The sequence below is a fragment of the Echeneis naucrates genome, chromosome 20 (assembly GCF_900963305.1).
Source record: "Echeneis naucrates chromosome 20, fEcheNa1.1, whole genome shotgun sequence".
NCBI classification, from domain to species: Eukaryota; Metazoa; Chordata; class Actinopteri; order Carangiformes; family Echeneidae; genus Echeneis; species Echeneis naucrates.
Window position 1 is genome coordinate 10,583,908 of NC_042530.1, and position 21,392 is coordinate 10,605,299.

A 21,392-nucleotide genomic window follows, 5' to 3' on the forward strand; every position below is an offset into this window, starting at 1 on the left:
AAAAGGAGAGTCAGCGAAAAAGAAACATGATCAGTGAGACTTTTTTCTACCCTCCTTGCTTTTAATTTTACCATCAGCTCATCTTCCTTTAAATGAAACCCCATCAGATCTAAGAGGCAGATCCCGCGTCTCCTATCTCCCAATTTTTTCTTTCATTTTCTTATTCAGGCTATCTCCTGACCTCAGCATCATCAAATCTCATTTTGAGAGAATTAAAGATGTACTTCCCGCGTTGGCCTATGCACTATCATGTGTGCGCGTAGGGTTCAGAAAGGAGCGTGCTGGTGTGTATGTGTGCATCTTTCAGGGGGTTGCTCTGACAGGGGAAACCCCTCTCACGTCGCTGCCTTTCGTCCAAAGCCTGGGAGATTCCCACCACCAAAAATCAATGGGTGTGAGAGCATATGTGCGCTTGTGTGCTTGTGTGTGTGTGTGTGTGTGTGTGTGTGTCAAGGTTTTGTAAGACAAATCTCTCCAGCATGTGCCGCTTTAGTGCTATTGAACCAGGCTTCGATCACTCGGCCACTGTGAATAATGCAAGGGAGGCTACTGCTCACTTACAGCACAGGATGCCTCGCATGTGTGTGTGTGTGTGTCTGTGTGCGTTTGTGACAGGATGGTCCTTTTTCCTTCTTGCAAATGTAACGGGGCAGTTCTTCGACGTTCCTCCACTTGGCCCTCTTAATCTTGTGTCAGATACAGGAACTCCCACATTGATACTGTCTCTTTGGGTGTGTGCGCCACATGTGCATGTATGAGTGTGTACGCTGGAGGCTTCCACAGTAGACGAGAAGAGCTTAACTCAAGCAGACAGCTCTGGCCTGCACTTTGACACACCCTGACTCATTACATAAAGCCAGCACACAGTGGAGTATTGTCATTAAAAAAGACAATTAGATATGAAGTCAAGGGAGCATCACTAACACACACACGGACACACACATGCCACACAGTGAAGGAAATATAGGTGAACACGCTCTCGTCTTCATATCCCCAGGTCTATGAAGCGAAGATATTAATAATAAGGATGTTACAGAGTAATTAAAATGATTCCAAATGATGTGTGTGTGTGTGTGTGAGAGAGAGAGAGGAAGAGTGTGTTTTTGCGTGTTTCTGTTAATTAAGCTGAATGATTTGATATGACACAAACCGTAAGGCTTTAATGGTGTCCTATACTTGATGTGGCTGGAGGGGACAGTTGATGGGGCTATAGGGAGAGACAGGGTGAGACACACACACACACACACACACAGATACAGCTGCTCATTGGCCCTGCCTATGAGGAACATGTCTTTTTTCGACATAATTATCTGTGTCATCACTTATGAGGCAATTAAACAAACATCAGTTCCTATTTCCTCTCCCTCTGTCTCGTCTCTCTTCTTATTCCACTTCCTCATCCTCTTCTCTGATGCCATCTGCGCTCCCATCGCCGCTCCTCTGCTCTTTTTATTTAATCTTCTCCTTGCTCCTCTCCTCTCCAAGCCCCACAAACCCCCCAACTCCTAACCCCACCTCCGCTACTCTTCCTCCCCTCCTGTGTGACTCCAGACAAGGTTTCAATTTCAGCATGCTGATTGTCTCATTGCCGACTCTATGCATGTCTAACACTTACTGGCACTCTGGGGACTGGCAATACGCACCATAGAATGCCTATTACACTCCCACACGTTTCTGGTGAGTGTGCGTTCATGTTTGCGTGTGTGTGTGTGTCTGTATGTGTGTTTGTGTGCAAGGGGTGATGAGGGTGTAAAATGCCTATTACACTGAGAGTCTGGTCTCTCTTACACTGGAGAGAATTCTCTGGCGCCTAAAGAGCAGAAAATTGCAATGCTCCTCTTCCTCACTCTCCATTAACCTGCTTTGGAAACAAAGGCCTGGCCAAGGTGTGCACGTGTGTGTGCGTGTGTGTAACAGTGCATCTTTGCCCATTAGCCCTCTGCGCCATCACGGGTAAAGCATTTTGTGGACCCAACCAAGCAGAAACACCAATGTCTTTTGTGCATACACCTTAAATTCCCTTTGTTTTCTATTTTAATTGTGCAGTAAATGCACACTTAAACATAACACCTTCTGTTCGCCATCTTTTTTCTGGCCCCCCAAATTTTATAAAATGCATATTTTTACGTCCCTAAATGAATTTGTCACTCCTCATTCTTAGCTTATATCCTTAAAAAAAAAAAAAGGAAAAAGGCAAGGGGAGATGGCATCTTGTGAACAGCGTCAAGATAACCAAAGCAGTGGGCATATTTGTATAATTTGCACAAAGACATTTACATCAAAGCACAAATCAAGAACCAAGCTCATTCAATGGATTTTTATCAGTCTGTCCATTTCTTGCTCGTTTTTACCCCAGCATCCTTTTTTCCTCTCTCTGTCACATTCCTCTTATTCTCTCAATTTTCAGAACGTTATTAGGACATGATAAAAGCAAAAGGGATGTCATGACATGGGACCCCGCGTTAGCATTAGGAGGTGGGAGAGAAAACGAACGAAAGAACGGAGGAGGAGGGGGGAGAGGGGAAGAGAAAAGATGAAAGAGATTTGTCTGGAAATGATTGCTCACAAAGCATTGATTCTCCGCTTTAATCTCACACAGTGTGCTCAAATTTCCTATTAGGGAGATGAAGAAAAGGAGAGAGAGGGAGATGGGTCTTATTCACCTAGGTGGGGAGGTGAAAGTTAGCCTGTTTCTCTGGGCAGACAAAACCTCCATTTCAGTTATTCTGCAAAAGAGAATAACTATAAAGACAAAGAATAAAGACGAAAGATGGGGTTTTTTAATGTGTTTACTTTTTTATATGTGCTGTTTTGGGCAATTTGACTACTTTAATTAAACATTGGAGAGGAACAGCTATTTCCACTAAACTGCTGGACACTCACATACAACAAGCCATCGACAACTGCCATAACTGCTAAATTTCCCACAGGTAGTGATGATTAGGCTTGGCTATAGGTAATCAATATCTGCTATCAATTCCATACTTCCTATTGATGGATATAGTAGCTATTGCAGGGCATGGCAAAAAAATAACTTACCTGACAATACTTTCTCCAAATGTTATGTTTCAGCCTTTTTTTTTTTCTTTTGTGTGTGTGTATGCGCCGAAGCTGCCTTAAATGTCCATCTGTGAATTGTATCAATGCAGACTGAGATTAGTGGCTGCCTGGACCCAGCCAGCGTATTGCCTGGTTACCACAGCTCCGGCTCCTCACAACCCTCCTCCCATCACTGGATTGTTTGTCTTAATGCTGTGTGACATGGCCTATTGTTTTGTCCATCTGTGGTTAAGAGTCAATGGACAGAGGGTGTATGAGGGTATCGAGGAGAGAAAAGAATGGAGGTGAGGCAGGAGAAAAAAGAGGAGCAGGGGTGTGGGAGAGTCGGGGGGTGGGAGAGTGGAGGCAGAAAAAAGAAGGAAAGACAAGATGGGGGACAAGAGCTAAGAAGTGAAAAAATATGGAATGATTAAAAGGGGGAAAGTGAAACGTGCGATAATCCTGTGATTTCAATATGGTCCTTGGACTTTACATCTACCACTTCCTTTTCCAGGAGCTTGCAGTGGCTTTCAGCTCCATATGGAGCGGGGCCTACAGCTCTTTGTGATATCACAGACGTGAAAGGCGTCCTGGCCCTGTGACGCCAGGCCCCTCTTCAAAGGGTTAAGTCATATTTACTATGCGTCCTCAGAGCCCTACGGCTTTGTATTGTAAATAAGACTAATGTGGCATTGGTCAGGTATGCTAATTCAGATAATCAGCGCAATTTCTGTAAATTATAACTGTCAGTGTGGTGGGCACAGAACCTTGGCGGAAAACATGAGGGAACAATTTAGCAAGGGTAATACCCCTCCACCAAAGAGCTGCTCAACTCAAAGAAAAACAATCGGCCTGAGCCCATACCGCCCCGACACACCATTTCAAAAATAGTTTATGGTGAACGAAGCTCTTTTTTTTTTTTTTTTTTTCAGAGGCTCAAGTCAGCCTGCTACTCTTTTTTTTTCTATGTGCACACACAGACCGCAAAGTAATTATAATTTGCTTGGATGGAATTATTCAAAAAATGACCACATCTTTTACTCGCTCAGCCATAGAGAATATGGTTTTGGGAAATTTGGGGTAAATTGCTACTTGCCGAAAATATAATAATATACATATATGAATGCGTCTTATTTTGATTTGACAAATGATTTAAAATCCAGTGCATTGTCTCCAACTAATTGCACAGCAATAAAAAAAGTACATAGTTCACAAAAGTCCTCTTGGGTACAATCACATCACTCTCATCAGAATAGTTCTCCTAAAAAACTGCACGTTGGGCACATAAAATAACATTCCACGTTTTTATTACGTGAGGAATGGATCTCATCTGACTGAAACCAGTGGTCTTTACCTTTTATGTAAGTAACTTCCTCCTTCCCAATGAACAAGAGAGAAAAGGTCAGAAATAATTTGTTAACCCTAGCTAATCAGCTGTAAGTAAGCAAATCAATATACTATGTAATTGCCTGCTTTCACCGATTAAAGTCAGCTCCAAACTAAGATATCTAATGAATGCGGGGGTTGCATGTGAAAAAGTACAAAAAAATCAAAATGGAGAAAGCTGCCCCTTTGATGAGCTACTCAGCCTCAGTCAGGTCTTACCAATTGCTGGTAATATTGACTTGAAAATGAAAATGGCCACCACTGCACTAACTCCCGTGGTTAGCTCGACCTGGGTGTGTGTTGCATCCTTTCCCTCACTCCTCCGGCCATCCGTGAATGTTTATGTAATGGCCACAAATTACTGAGACAAACCCTGGAAATAGACTTCTGTCTGAGGAGAGACCTTCTTGAAAAAAGAAGAGAACCGCTGGAATGGCAAAACCACTGCCACCACCCAGAGGAAAAAAGAAAAGTACAAGATGAAGGAGTGAAAGTGAGGGAGGAGGGAAAACCTAATACCTCAAAAGATGCCTTAGTGTCATCACATCGAAATGCTCCTCGGGAAAGGGCGAAGCCCGTTCCCACATTGAGAAGTGAATGATTGTTTTTTGTGTTCTTGGTTCCTTGACTCAGTTCAGACACAGTTTGGGTTTGGTAAATTTGGAAACGGGGAATGTCAGCAGGCTTGGAAACAAGCGAGCTGGCACACTCGCCCTCTGCCCATATTCCATCACTTCCTGTTGGGGACATACACGCACACATCCATACACAGGCACATATAGCGATGATAAGTGTCCATTAGGCTAAGTTTTTAGCCTACAGCTGCTATGTAAAAGGGTTGCATGGCTACATTAATTTGGCTGGGATCAAAAATGTCCCAGAGCCTTATCGCTCAGAGAAAACAAATGGCTCTGGATACACACATGCTACCACTCACATATACATACACATAAACCCGTATGCACATGATAAAAGTGTTGGTCTCTCTAAGTCAGAAGAGGTCTTTTGTTTAAAAGGGGGACTCAGACAAAGAGGGTCTTCTCCCTCCCTTTTTAATGCATGTTGGGTGGTGGCAGAGGGGGTGTTTGGAGGGATAGAGATGTGTGGGTGGTGGGCTGGTTCAGGGATGGATGACAGGCTGGGCTCTCAGAAATAATTACCTCCATAAGATCCCATCTCCCTTTCCTTTTTGTGAGGGACAGAGGGAATGAAAGGGGAAAAATGACAGAAAGTAAAGTATGCAGAAAAGGCACTAGTGTTTCTGCTTCATCTGGCTTACAAGGAGCTTTACACATGATGGAGCACAGGGCTAATGGGCAAGGATACACATAGATAATACACTTGTGCGTGCGCACACACACGCACACACACTTACACATACAAACAGCGCTCTTCATTGCAAAACAAATAGTAAAATGTTTGAGACAAAAGTGTCAATGGAGAAATGATGAGCAAGTTAAAAAAAAAAAAAAAAAAAAAATCAGGATAGTGACTAAACTTCAGACTGCTAATGTCTCAAAAAATCCAGCGAAACAAATTATTCACATTATAAAATCAATGATGGAATAGCCTACCAATGACTTGTCATATTTTTTTCTTTTTCCTCCTTGAATTTTACTAAGTAGCTCCATTCAGGGTGTAACTTCATTATAGAACAGAGACGGGCACAAAAAAAATCTAATTTCTCTAATAACTTTTGGACGACCCTCAAAGCAAAATGGCCTCCAAGTCCTCCATGTTGAGAGGCAATTCATTTATGCTTGCTCTTCTGATGCAAACTCAAAAGCTCAACTCAATTTTCTTTAACACTTCTAATTGCACACAGAGAGAGACAATTTATCCCAGCATTATGGGCACAGTAGGCTTTTTGTTTCTGAAGGACACAGCTGAAAGATCATGGCAAAAAGTAGGCCGAGAAACAGGGTCTACCACACAAGCAAACACGCACACCCTCTGCTTTCACTTCACAGTGGCGTTTACCTAGTGTAAAAGATGAGACACCTGGGCCCAAGTTTGGGGAATTACAGACTCTGAGGGATAACAAAGAGTGAAAGGTTGTCAAATAAACATGCAATGGCAAACACATGCATCAACATGCACATAATGCAGTCCAGCAGAAGTGTTGTTTGAACACCCCTGTCTTTGTTCAAAACACCTATAGCCTTACAGTGTGTTTCTGCAATACTGTATCCTTAATTAGGCCATAAAATCAGCATCAAAATTGTTTAATGAAAGCCATTCACATGTACATAAAGTCCAGAGCATTAGAACTCTTATTCCCAAATGGGCCTATAATTATCTGGCTGCGTGCCAGGTCCCAGGCTTTAAGAGAAAGATACCGGTCAGCACTTAAATTAATCTTTTTCATACCAGTCTCTAATGAACAGAAAGTGCTCGAGTCAGGAGTTGTAGCCCCAGAAAACTAACAGCATGCATACATGCACGTACACACAAACAGAAGGTCCTTAAACTGAACACTGCCTGCAAATGTTGCCGACTATTGAGCCTTTTTCTATCGGTGAAAACATTCACATCATCTATCACTATAGGAGCTCACAGCAGAGATTTATATATATATACACATTTTCTTCCTCATAACCGAGCACACAATGTTAGCCTGTGCTGTTGTGTAATCTGGAATACGGAGGGGTCAGCTCAAAAAAGCTCAAAAAAGAACACAAAAAGGAGAAACAAAACATATATTTGACTGCAGGCTAAAAGAACAAGACTAGAATCCCTATTTATTACATTAACTTTCTGAGTTTGATCTAGAGTTGACACATACTCTCACCCAATTCTCTGCCTACACCTGCCAAAAGTGCACAGTCTACAAGGAAATTCCTCTGAAACATTTACCATGTACCTAGTTGTGAAAGAATACTGTTGTTCACAAAAATTATATAGAGTGGGCAAAAGGAGGGCATCCAAAAAAGTGGCTTAACATTTTGGACATTGCCAGCGTCCGTTTAAGCTTTGCACTGGCTTCTTCATGGAAATTAACCATGTGGCAATGAAGCCAAGGTATAAAAATGAGGCCAAGCAACAAATATGGTGTGTTTTAAGAGTGGAACATTTGAAATAGGTGCTGTGGTTGAATATTGCTTTTGACAGTTTTAAAACCTGGTTGTGCTCACTGGTTTAAGATGTAAAAAGGACAAGAAAGAAGAAGAAGAAGAAAAAAAAAAGGAGGGAGTGAGGGCGGCTTGTATTTTTGATGAAAAAACGGACAGGAGCAGGAGAGAGATGGAGTCAGCGGGACAAAAAAGGAGAGAGAGAGAAAGATATGAAAAGAGAGCGAGAGAAAGACATAAGTGTGTGTAAGGGTGTGGGGTGGGGTGGTAGGTGGTGGTAATGATTTATCTAAGCATGCTTTTCTTCTGCTGCACCGCAAATCTCACCGAAACTTTGATCCATGGTTAATTAAAACCAAACGTACACCAGCAACAGTCTCCATTTCAGCATTGGAAGCTCTTCTCCTGGTCATGTGTGTGTGCGTGTGTCAGTGTGTTTTCAGCTTCACATATGTTTCTAAGCTCTGGGCCCCCTCTCTCTTGTGGGAGTACATGTACAGTATAAACAGGACACTTTGGAGAATACAGATTCATGTAGAAATACACACAGCAACGCACTGACACGCACAATGCACACAGATGGATGCATGGACTAATGCTATGCTGGAATGCTAATCAAAATGTGTTACCCCCCCGCCTCACCCCATAACTCACCCCACCCCACCCGCTCCTTCAGGTCAAGCAAAGCAAAAACAAGTTAAGCACTCATTTTCTCCCAGCAGCATTAACATAGGGATGACTAAATAATGGACCCTGACTCTCTGTCTTCTGGTTTAAATTACAGCGCAGCCCCCTCCCCTTACACCCTGCAACCCCTCACCAACCATCCAACCCCCACTCAAAGAAAAACGATAAATCTTTTTTTTTTTTTTTTTTTTTTTTGTCTCTCTGAATGTTTTACAGTTCTGTTACACTTATTAGCTGCTGGCAGGACGGAGACTCTTAAATGAAAGCCAAATTGCTTTGGTCATGAGAAAGGAAATGAAAGCTCACTCCAGGGAGAGACTGTGTAGCTGTAGCATACGTGTGTGTGTGTGTGTGTGTTTGTGTGTGTGAGTGTGTGTGTGTGTGTGTGTGTGTGTATAACATATGTGTGTACAGGCCTTTTCACTATGAGATCCTCCCAAGGTGAAATTTCATAAGCTGACTGCTTCCCTGCCTGGGATGTCCCTGTGCAAGGGACAGAGTGTGTGTGCGTATGTGCACGTGTGTGTGTGTGTGTTGAAGATATAAGCGCGGCAGCCTAATAGGAACAGTATGCTCATTTTGGAGAGATTAGGAGGGATGGACGGGTTTGTATCGAAAGACGTGATCTGGATATGAAGGCCGAAGGAAGAAAGGAGGGAGTGATGTTTGACAGAATAAAAAAGAAGGAGTGGTGCAAGAAAAAGACATGGGAGGAGCAAAGAAAAGATGGATCTGAAGAGTGACCACTGCACAAGTGACATCAGCTTTCATCTAAAATAAGGAGCTTTGATTAAAAAAAAAAAAACAAAAAACAAAACAGGCAATGAAAAGTCGGGGCACAGCACCAGAAATAAACAGGACGGGAAATAACATCAAATATGAACAAAACCCCAAAATAGCCTTAAAAATAACCAAAAAGATTCAAATCAACAGCTTAAGCAAACAGAGTGAGTTAAGGAAACACAGACCTTGGCTCAAGAGGCACTCTTTGACGTTGAACAGCTCGTGCAGGCTCAGTCCATCCTCGTCTCCTCCCAGGCCTTGCTGGTGCAGCTGGAGTTTTCTCAGTCCTTCATTCTGCTGGTGGCGAGCAGAGCGAGCGTGCTGCACCAGGTTGAGGCGGGCCTTAGTGGAGTAGTCGCACAGTGTGCAGTAGTAGACACATGACTCCAGGCTGTACGTGCTGTCCAGTTTCTGCAAGTGCTGCGGAACAGAGGAAAGAGCAGACGTTAGACATTTTTCATGTTTTAGGGGTTTCCATGGCCAAATGAAGATGTTGAAAGTGTATCAGCTACTTAAATTTCTTCCATTATGGTTGAGTTTTCAGTGATTGATATAATAGAAAGATATTTGGGTGATTCTCAATGAAATGACCGAGCCTTGTGTGCAAAATTAGTCAAATTCTTCGTTTTATAGCTATAAAATCCTTCCTTCCACTTGGCTTTCAGTTTGGTTCTAAAAATCCAACATCCAGAAATCAGATTTCAAGCCAGCAGGATGTCAGTGGGCAACATCTAAATAACTTGGCCCATTATTTTCCGTAATATGTGTTTGCTACACAAATCTACTGCAACCGCAAAAACTACAGCACTTCAAACACTAAAGTTTTGAATGTAGAAATAAATGCAAGATTGAAAACAAATAAATCGCGTGGCAAACTTTTCCCAGGAAGAAGATACACCATTGACAGAGTAACAGTTGAAGCAGTGTTTTGTTTCAGCGTGACACAACAGTTCAAATTAACTGGATGTGTTTTAGGCGACGTAAAGATTAAAAACCCAGGAAAAGTCAGATAAAGGGTTGAGCTCAGAACACTGTTTTTGTCTTTAACATGCACATTGTCCAGCTTCCCTCATTGTTGGCAGCTGCAGGGGTTTCTCATTCAAAGTCTGCTGTCAGTTGCAAGCCCTTAATTTCCAGTTGCCTCTTTAATGGCATTGCAGCGATGCAAAGCTACCCCCTACCTCTTGCCCGGTCCTAGTGCGTTCATGCACGCACACACAAACACATACACACGCACACGCCCATCCCACCTTGCTCTACTCCCATACACCCAGTCAAACCAAGCATATCAAGTGTGCCTCTGTTGTTGCTGCCGGGCTAATGAACAATGCACAAAAACAAAAGACCAGGCCAAGCTTTTATTATCTGATCCTCTGTAAGGGGAGGGGGGGGAGGAGAGAGAGAGAGAAAGAGACACGCATAGAGGAGAAGAGAGCGAGGCAAAGGGACAGAGACACAGAGGTAGCTCAGGAAGGTTAGTTTATGCTTTGTTAAGATTTATTCATACAGCCACGTGAGAAACAGGTGCAGGCTTCTAAGCATGAATTAATGCACACAATGGCATCTGTGTGGACTAACCCTACACTCCTATAGGAAGATGTTTCACTCCAAAAGCACGTGTTAAGTTCACTAATATTTTCTCCTGAGCATTGTTACATCATGTTATACGGAGCAAGAACAGAGATTGGAAAAGTGTATGTGTGGGAGGAGTGTGTGTGTCTGTGTTCAAGGGGGTGGTGTGGGGGTTGGGGACAGTTAGCTGCAGGTGTGTGAGTTCTTACCCCCACCCCCCCCTTCCCTCTTCCTCCTTTGACAAACAGGGATTAGCAACATAGCTACAGCCGCTAACACATCTTTTCTCTGTCTCTCCCTCTTTCTTTCTTTTGTAGGAAATCTTACAAGGTTTTTCTCACAAGACGGTGGGACGTCCCCTCGCAGTCAGAGGCCCTTTCAGAAGTCTTAAGTTTTAATTAAGTCAGAGTTGTCAGAAGAAAGCTCCTCTAGTCCAGGGCTCAGGGCCATTAATTACAGCTATCTTTGTTTCTCTGTGAAAGGAGGCCTCCCTCGCTCCTTCTCTCTCTCTCTTACTTTGCTTCTTTTCTTTCTTCCTCTCCCTGCCTTGCAGGAGAACTGGGCTGCTGAGCCTTACCGTGGAAACCACACACGTGTGCTCATGGAGGCAAACACACACACCCATTGAACAAAAAATATGCAGACACAAGGAGGCCAGAGTTTGTTTTCATTAAAATGTATAAACTTTTTCTATTACAATGTTACCAATTATGCTTTTCTTCTATGCACTATACACAACAGACTCAATAGATACATAGATTCTCAATGTCAGCATTCTGTAATCAATAGTACAATATAAAACAAGGAGACTTTTCACTGCTGCATATTTGTTCTCTCTTGATTCAATTGTGACTGAATACGAGCGGGGACAACTTAGGACTAAATGGAAACTGAGAAAAAATGACTTAAAAACTAACAAAAACAAGGCTGTTCTTTTGTAAATCGACAAGCTTCAGTATTACATTAACACCAGAAGAAAAGCTCATTGCAATGCGGCAAAGCTTTGTAAGCAAAGACGATCATTGAAGAACAGATAGAAGTGATCGTTGAGTTTTATCAGCAGAAACATAGTTTCCAGGGGCTCTGAATGGTCATTTATGGGAATTAAAATTTTCATATAATTTTGTATTGGCCTAAAATAATATACGTCTTTCCAGGTCTCAAATTTAGAGCTTATATTTGTTTTTAGGATATGAGGCTTCAGCTAAGAGGAGCTGAATGATATACTTGGGGTTGAACTGGGCTGCCAGATAGGTTTAGACCTAATATTAATTCTCTCCCCATCAGCACATTCCAGAGGGTTTGTTTAAGACCTAAACTAGAGGCTGTCTGTCGCTCTCTGGCACTCTGCAGGCCTGAAATGCAGGCGGTCTGGTGATCACAGGCCAGAGCATCCATGATTTATGAACTTTTAAAGGAGCACTTTGACTCCTGCCAGGCGTGGGCTGTGTAATGCATATTCAAACACACAAACACACTGTTCCTGCTTCTGGGTTTACGCCTGTGTGTGTCTGCTTGAAACGTGGATGTAATTTACGCTGCTTGCTGATTTGTGTGTATGTGTTGTACAGATACATACATTTGCGTAAGATGAGTGTCTGTCCATGCGCGTGTTGTGTGTGCACAGCGGGAGAAAGGCATATCTCTGTCAATATGGCACCTCTCCAGAGTGCCTGGTGGTTAATTGTTGGGGATTACTGTTTGGCAAACAACAAAATAAGCTAACGCTCCCTGTGGGCCAATCAAAATCAGCTAAACAGCACTCCCTGGGTGGACCTAAACATGGCACAGACATCTCCTGATGGTGGAGGAGGTGCATGCACACAAAATGCAAATTACAGAAGTCAGGACTTCCTGTTTACCTGTCAAAAACAGAAGATTGTCAACCCTGTCGATGACATGCACACGCACGGACACACACACACACACACACACACACAAACAGGGACTTGCACTGAGGAGAGGGGAGGAGAGTCAATTTGACAGGTAAGGGGAGCTCCCTTGTGTAGCTGTTAGCTGTTGTGTGTGTGTGTGTGTGTGTGTGTGTGTGTGTGTGTGTGTGTGTGTGTGTGTGTGTGTGTGTGTATGTGTGTGTGTGTGTGTGTGTGTGTGTGTATGTGTGTGTGTGTGTGTGTGTATGAGGATGACAGAGGACTGCATTCATTATGCAGAATGAGATGTTTACAAAACACCTTTCTCTCTCTCACACATACCCACACACACACACACACACACACACACACACAGATACACAAACACACACCTCCCCTCCGCTCACTGCCTGGATTTGTGGGGAATATAGCAGCACTGCTGTCTCATATTCATTTGTTCTATCCGTGGTGACAAAGCTGCCTCATTAACTGAATTCTTAATAAGGCAAAGCAAAAAGACATCTTCTCACAACTTCTTTTATCTTTTGGTGCATGTACATGTACGATAAAGTGTGTGTGTGCATGAATTGGTGTCTGTGGGTATAATTTCAATGCCTCGTGGTTATTTTTTTTTTTTTTGTTTTATGTATGCCTTTGAGTGTTTGATGTGTTCATGCATCAGTAATTTTGACTCCACATTTTTTTTCTTATTTTACCTCACAAGTGAGCTTTTTGTGTTTGTCTATAATTTCAATTCTGCATTATTATTATTTTTATTTTTTTTTGTCTTTGTGATTGTACGTGTTCACTTGTAACACAAAAATATTTCGAAAGCAGCGGCAGTTGTGTTTTCCTCCGTAAACCAAATGACAAATTAGGGTATTCAGTACAAACATGTCTCTTTCCTGTCATTAAGTCGAGCAGCCGGCAGCTAATAAACACATAGTGGAAATGAGAAGCCTCCACCACTGCAGCTATTCCTTCATAACCACTATGCGTGTGTCAGGGCGTGTGTGTACGTGTTTTATATACGTCAAGTGTGAGTGTGTCCCTGTTTGTGTCTGAAAGCATGTGCATACATACAGATGTGCACCTCCACGCATTGTGAAAATGAAAACCTCTTTATCTCCTTTCATCAGCGTTTTTAGGGACCTTGTTGTTGGGTATACCTTCTTTTTGGAATGTCACCATCTTCCGGTGCTATCCCCACGGGCCCCTGGGGGCCATGGGAGACAAAAACAGCCCCACTTGGCCCAGCAAACAACAAAAGCATGTTTTGTTCCTTGAAAGTATTTTAAACACATACCAGTGCTGCCTGGAAGGCTGCCAAGTGCAGGATTCCATCAGTGCTACCACCTCCCTAACACATGTTACTGCTAACCGACGCTCAGCCCCCTAGACATAGATGTAACACAAGATCACTGCCAATGGATTTGCTGGCAGACTGCACTGCTGAAAAGAGATGCTGAGGGCCCAGGTATGTGCCACCTCGCTCCAGATAAAGAGAGCAATGAATGTAGTGTACAGGGAGACGGGTTCAGTGCTGCACACGCACAAAAACAAATATGCAAATAGGAGCCACATACAAAAAACTGCTGAGTGCACATTGCAAATACACAATATACATGCAATGCACTGCTGCTTTTCCCTTCCTCTCTCACTCCTACGGGCCACTGTGTGCGATCTGAAGATGCTGGAGACGCAAAACAACCCCAGCAAAAAAAAAAAAAAAATTAATTAAATCCCCACGAATCCATCTGACCTTCTTTTCTTTCCTGATGATTGTCTCCTCTTTCTTTACTACCAAGGAGCTTACTTTCATAAATGCAAAGCAAAATATTTCCTTGAGATAAATTGCCTCTCCTGTTTCTAGCAGCTCTGCCTGTTGGCAGTCGCATAAGATCACAGCTCTGAGGCCTGTCCATGAGATGCAGGGCCTGTGGGCGAGCTTAGCTTAGGTCACCCAAAAATAATAAGTATCCATCGCATAATGGTCGCCAAGCAAAATAAATGAATTATCACAATGAGTCTTTCATTCTAACTTTCTGCCGCTTTCCTCCACTGTCTCTCTATCTCTTGTCTCTGTCCCTCCTTTTTTCACCCCATTTCTTTTTTTACTCCCTTTGCCATTTGTCAGCAGGAAAGAATTAGGACATAATAGTGATAGGGCTTTGTGAGTGCTTGGGAAGTAATGTAACTAAAGTCTAGTTGATAATCTTGCCTTTTATTTTCCTGACTCCCACAAATGGACATGTACACACATAGCAACATGCGCATGCACAACACAACATTATGGGAAGCCTGAACCCAACAATAATCATACCTTCCCCCTAACCTTAAACTGTAGTCCCCATAAAGATCCAAACAAGATGGGTTTTTTTTTTTAAACTGGAAAAGGGGCCCAAAAAGGACAACGAAAATACACACAGCCACACACAAGTATGCATGAATACACACACAGAAAAATGCTTGTACAATTGTAGCAGTGACGTAAATGTGTCTGACGTATGTGGCAAAGGTCAATCTGAAATTCACAGCTTCATGACCTCTGGCCCCGCTCTTGGAAAAATCAGTTCCGTCTCTCTATCTCTTACTCCCTCTTTTGCCAAGACATAAACATATACGCACACGCGCACACACACACACACACACAAACATACAAAGAAGTTATGCATACCAGAGCAAAGAAACAAAGAAAAATAACCCTACTGATGTACAAAGTGATCAGTTTCTTCTTTTCTCCGTCAGTGAATATGTATAAAATATGTTTCTTGAATTTCTAAAACACAAATGCTACATATTTTATTTACTTACGCAGCAGCTGGGAATAACAGATTCAAGAAGACAGACATAAGAACAAATTGTACTTACTTATCGGTGTATGTGTGTATGTGTGTTAGGTGTCTTGAAAGCCAGTTCGCCTCCACCCCCCATGAAAATGGATCAGTATTTACATTAGCATTAGATTTAGACAGCATGGCTCAGCCACTTACTCCCTATTAGCCATCCTGACCTTAGCCCATTAGGGTCTAAAAGCCCCCGCTTGTCTCCGTCGCCGCCAGGTGAGACTGACCAGACCTCCCCATTTCCCTAAACCATCTTACTGCTGAGGTTATCTTTTCCATCAACTCTCTCGATGAGACAGAGATCATAAAATGCTGAGCTCGAGAGCACTGAAATGCTAACATACTTGTGGGATTCATCTTTTTTCCAATGCTTCACAAGGGGAGGGATATTTCTGAACTCCAAACATGGTTTTGGGTAGGGTTCATCATTTTCCATTTTTCCCAACATGCAAAGATGCTTTGGGGAAATCACGGCTTAATCAACAGGATCTATGAAAAACAGCAAAAAATAAAGAAGTAAAGAAATAAATTAAGGGGTTGAAAATCTGGGGCTTGAGCTTAGTGGCCAGTGACATCAAAGAAATTTGTACAACACTGACGTTGATATGTTTGACTAGAACTGAAAAGGAAGAGAAGGGAAAATAATTTTGGTGCCGAAACAGAGTAGTGATTTTGTTGAAGTTTGTTTCTCTGCCATGAAAAATGTCTATTAGTGAGACTTAGACAAAGGGACAGAAACTTAGAGTGAAAGAAACTAAACGATAGCTCGGGAGGAAAACAGACTGAGAATCTTTGACAGAGGGAACAAAAGAACAAGAGACAGAAAGAGAGAGAGAATGATAGGGAAGAATCTAGACAAGCATAGTCGGGTTCAAATCACTAATTACACATTCCTAAGCCTGTGAAGGGGAGTATTGTTTTCCAGTTAGCCCCTACCCTGTCGCATGGTTTCACTTAGCACAAAACAAAAGGTACAGGGAACAAAACACAAGCCTAATACCAGGCCCTGCTAATGACAGCGAAATGGGAGAAATTATCCCTGGGGTGGATCCTGGTGAGAAAATGGCTGGTGATTACTGGACAAAGGGAGTTCATTTTGAATCTGTCACAAAATGGCAGACTGCTTGTTTCTCTTAAGAACTGTTGTTATGAATGTGCTATCATGGTATGCTGCTTTTTAGACGGATACAATGGTGTGTACATGACTACCTTAACACTACACTGCTATTGCTGCTGTATCGAAACATGATAATATAAGATAACATTCCAGGATCCACTTGCAAAGACTAAAATGGAATATTTCACCAAGCTTCATAGAACAAAAGGAAACGCTTAAGTCTTATTGCCAGGAAGCACAATGACAATGTGGCTTATTGTGTGTTGAAGGTGTGTAGTGTTTGTGTGTTTGTTTTGAGTGGTACCTCTGCCAGGCACAGTTAAATGAGTTGTTTTTCAATAGCACTGTTTTGCATATTGCCACACAAAGTCAAATGCCTCGCAGTTGACCTACAAGTTGGCACACCTAATCCCTGTGTAGAGTGGCCCAAGTTTTTGGTCTGCATTCTCTTTTTTGTCTGACTTGTTCTACTATATCAAATGTCCAACTGTGAAGCAGTAATTGTGCGTCACTGAGTGCACACTGATAACAATAGATCACTTGGAACATGATCACCCATATTTGATAATTTGGGATGTTGTATGTTACCCCTAAACTCAAAATGATGAGCCTTGTGCTTTTCCGGCACTATTTTCTTCTTGAGCCAGGAGAGTGGAAGTGGGGTCACAGTGGGGGTTTAGCTGATAGCGGTGGCAGCACCGGGCAGAGTTGCCTGGCTGGTAGTGTTTGCCCAGGCCCCGGCGGTCTAAAGGAAGGACATTGTTTTCCTCTGAAAAAGCCTCAGCCGCGGTCCGCATACCAGCGTCCACTCAACATACCAATGAGCTCTTTGAAGATTACTCAAATGTTTGCCTTTGTTCCCCCACCACCCCCCATCTGCCCCTATCCCTAATACTAACCTACACTTCTGCCAGAAAAAGGAAAGAAGAGAAAGAGCAGTGTGAAAAAAATTAGACTTATGTCTTCAGAAAACAGTTGGAAAGCAATACCACCCCCAGCTGCACTAAGACTCAAAATGGCCTCTGTAGGGGATGGGCAACCACTGAATGGACCATACTCTGGCCACCAGCATAGTAAATCTAAACATCAGCAATAGTGAGTAACGTATTGAAATATGGCAGCTAATATTATACAAGGATGTCAAATGCAAATCGCTTTTCTATCTGCTGATAAACAGGAACATGCTTGTGGCACAGTGCGATCGTCAACCCTGTACAAGTTTAAGTCAACAACTACACCCAAATATGGTAATTGCAATGGGTTAATTTAACTAAATGTGCTAAAAATCCAGGACACCCCCAACCCCCACCTAACCCATATTAATCCTGGACAAGTAAGTGGGCTTTCTATCAGGTCTATTTCAAAGCATTAAGGATTACCCCATAGAAACTAAGCTGCTTGAACTCACTGGAGGTCAGCAGTATTGTGCTGCTGCAGGGGTGGAAGGCCAGTGGTAGAGACGGATAGACAGCAGGACAGGTCAGTTCCTCTTTCTCTAGTTTCCGAGCGACATCCCTCAATCCTTCTCCCGCCCTCTTTCACTCTCCTTATTCATCCACCATCTCCGTCTTTCACCATATATAATCAAATATCTCCCACTACTTATCTATTCAGTGAGCACCTAATGGTTAAAATCAATTACAGCTGGAATGCTGAAATGCTGAATCCTGAGCCACATGCTGATAATGACAGAGAGAGTGTGAGGTAGTGAGAGAGACTTGGGACTCTTCCAAGGGAGGCACAATTACCTCCAATCGATTGATTATTGATTTGCAAAGGCGTTGGAGTATTTCAGTTCAACTTTGTCCATATCAATATCCTGATAACTTCATGAGAGGGGAAAAGTGTGTTTGCACCATCTAAATACCATTCTAAAGCTGATGTAACCCCTGTATTCTATTTCAAGAATAGAATATCTACTTATAACATTGTCCCCTAATTGGCATACAGTACAGAGACAAAGATTTTTGACAACATTCATACAAATTAGGCATTAGACATGTCAGGTGGTTTCAAAAGACAAGCTAATGAACTTACACAAAAATATTTATCTGATCTTGCTGCCCTGTGATCTGTTTGAGGCAGTGTTGATCAAATCAAGGCATCAAAAGTGAAGGCTATGTACTCCGAGAGATCATATTTGAGATCATGCGCCTTCTTTCATTCTTACTTTTTCTTTTTGCTTAAACATTTGTGTTATCTTTGTCTCAACAGGGTGATCAAGACCCAACAAAAAACAAGGGACAGGGAGGAGTTGAAGATGGAAAAAAAGGAGAAAAAGGAAGATAAGTGTGAGATGGTGGGGGGGTAGTAGGAGGGAGAACTTGTGTTTGGGATATAGAGAACGTTGGAGAGTTATGGAAAACCTAAGGGGGAAAAAACGAGACCCAAAAAAAGCCCCCCAAAAAAAACTAAACAAAAACAAACAAACAAACAAACAAACAAAAAAAAAACCAAACTCCTGCTTGTTCCTTTGTTCCCACATCCCAAGGATGTTCCCTTCCTTATGGTGGTCTGGAAGACACTGACCCCCCCGTTACACTTCCCCCCTCCTTCTGCTATCGTTCCCATACCTGTCAGCCCCGATCTGCTTCACAGTTCCCTGCACATGGACAAATGGCTTGGCCCCAGCCCGGCCAAATAACCCACAGCCCAGGAAGGGGTGCAAATGATTATGAGGAGGATCACATCTGGCTATTAACACGAGAACACCAGAACTGTCTGTCTCTTTTTTTGACATACAGAAAAACTAACCTTCCTAAAAAAAGAAAAGGTGGAGGTGGGGGGTCTACCACCACTGTCTGTTTTCTAAAGAGTCAAGAGGCAGAAAGGTGGAGAGGGAAGGGACACTACACATGAGTGTCAGGCGGGAGTTGGGACCAGAGTTGGACATTGTGCATACACACACACACACACACTAATGCTGTGCCGACCATCTGGTTAAGGCGTTGTAGGGAGAATGGGTGAAACTCTTATTAATATCTATGAGGATTATTAGGAAGAAAAGGGAGGGTGGAGAAGTCTGTCCATTCAAACCTCTCTGTCACACATACAAAGCAACAGCAACACACAAGTACACACGCGCACACACACACACACACACACACACACACACACACACACACACACGCACACACTTGCTTTTATGCTTTAATTAGCTGCTACCTTTCATCCCCGACTCCACCATCCCCAGACCTCTGAAAGATTTCCATTGTGATGTCCGTGCAGGTGAAAGAGGAGACAATTTGAATAATCTACTAACTGGCGTCTCTTTGCCTTGTAGAGTGAGTGAGGGAGCGAGCGAGAGAGAGAGAGAGAGAGAGAGAGAGAGAGAGAGAGAGAGACCAAATAACAACTGCAAACAGGTAAAATGAAGAAAGAGAGCAAAAGAGACACAAACAGACAGGGGGACAACCTTCTGTTGTAAAAACACCGAAGTGAACTCAGCGGCAGGCAGTATCATTTATTTCCATGACAGAACATGAAAATCTATATCTTGCAGTCAAGTAGCATCTAGTGTGAAGTGTCACCTAACATTCCATTCAGAAGACAACAACAACTCTAAAGTTGTCTGTGCGTGAGAGACAAGGACACAGTTATGAAGAGTGTGTCTGGAACAAGAGGACATGGGTTCAAGTGGAAAATGGTAACTTGATATCCTAACCAAGACAACAGTTGTGTGTACGCAGTTACTGTACGTGCAAGTGTTTCTCTGCGTATGAGTGTAATGCACCTTTTTTGCGCACATATGCATTCATGTGAGCATGTATGTGTGTGTGTCAAACTGTAAATGGTACCATGCATTTGAAATAGAGCCACAATCTTTTTCTATCCCTGGTACTAGCACAATGGCTTTTTATGCAAATCTATGGGAGTCAATCTCCTGTCCATTCTCCCATCACCAAGTCCAAATGACAGTCCAATAATTTGGGCTGCATATATATAAGGCTATTTGATTTTCAAATGAGAATGGGCAGGGTTGACCCTTGGCTGCAGACACAGCGGTAGAGTTAATATCTCAGATCCAAAAGCACAGCCATCTTCATCAGAGCGATATGGAGGAAAATAAAATGTGTGTGTGTGTGTGTGTGTGTCTGTAGGGAGGCAAAATTAAAAAATTCCCATTGGTTGATGGAAGAAAAAAAAAAAGGGTGATGAAAAAGAGGAAAGGGAGGACCTTTGATGCATCTAAAAAAAAAAAAAAAAAAACAGGTCTTCTTTTCCATTTCCTTATGTCCTTCCCTCCTCCCATCCCTCCCCTCATTTAATTCCCCCCACCCCTCAATTCTGGGCAATGGTGTTGCCAAGAGGATCATGGGTAATGAGATGGCCTATCTGTGACTCCCCAGGGGAGAGACGGAGAGGTAGAGAGAGGAAATAAAAGAAAGAGTAAGAGACAAAACAAAGGGAGTGAGGACAGAGGGAGTGAAGGACTCAGAGACATCAGAAGGGAACAGAAGTAAGGAAACACATTCTCTGGATGTTCCATCTAAATGTCCTCACCCCCCCCCCCCCCTGTAAAAAGTTGAGCATTTTATGAGCCTAAGATGGAGTTCAAAAGAGTGTGTGGGAAGGAAAAGAAGGGGGAAAAATAATGAAAAGAAAAACAGAGATATGGAAATGTCCAGCGGACCCCGGACGTCCATTTCTGCTTGAGTTATGATGGAAAGCTGAACAGACACACGGGGGTGGGTTGGTTGTGGCTGAGGACAGTTTAAGATTTATTCAAACAGCCATCTGAGAAACAGGTGCCACGGTCTCTGAGACACCCAGCGCATGTGTGTGTGTGGTCCTTGACCATGCCACATTGACCATGAACATTCTCAACTCCTAATGAGCCAAGGACGAGCACAGTCCACATCTCAACCTCAAAGCTCGGCGGACACACATGCACACACAAACACACACGCTCACTACAAACTAAACCCCCTACTTAGCTCAACAGCACTTGTGAATGATAGAAACTGACAGATTTACTTCTGTCTCCATGTGCATTAAGGCCTTGTGTTTGTTATTAAAA

At 42.8% G+C, this 21,392-nt stretch overlaps 1 protein-coding gene across 3 annotated transcripts in view; it reads right to left on the minus strand.

Annotated features, from left to right (window-relative positions):
* The window catches only part of zfhx4 (zinc finger homeobox 4), an 81,190-nt gene that overhangs the window by 29,692 nt on the left and 30,106 nt on the right, over nucleotides 1-21,392 (minus strand). For all 3 annotated transcript variants that reach the window (XM_029528675.1, XM_029528674.1, XM_029528673.1), the window contains exon 6: nucleotides 9,152-9,386. In XM_029528675.1, the coding sequence (XP_029384535.1) occupies nucleotides 9,152-9,386 (235 nt within the window). The remainder of the gene's footprint in view (nucleotides 1-9,151; nucleotides 9,387-21,392) is intronic.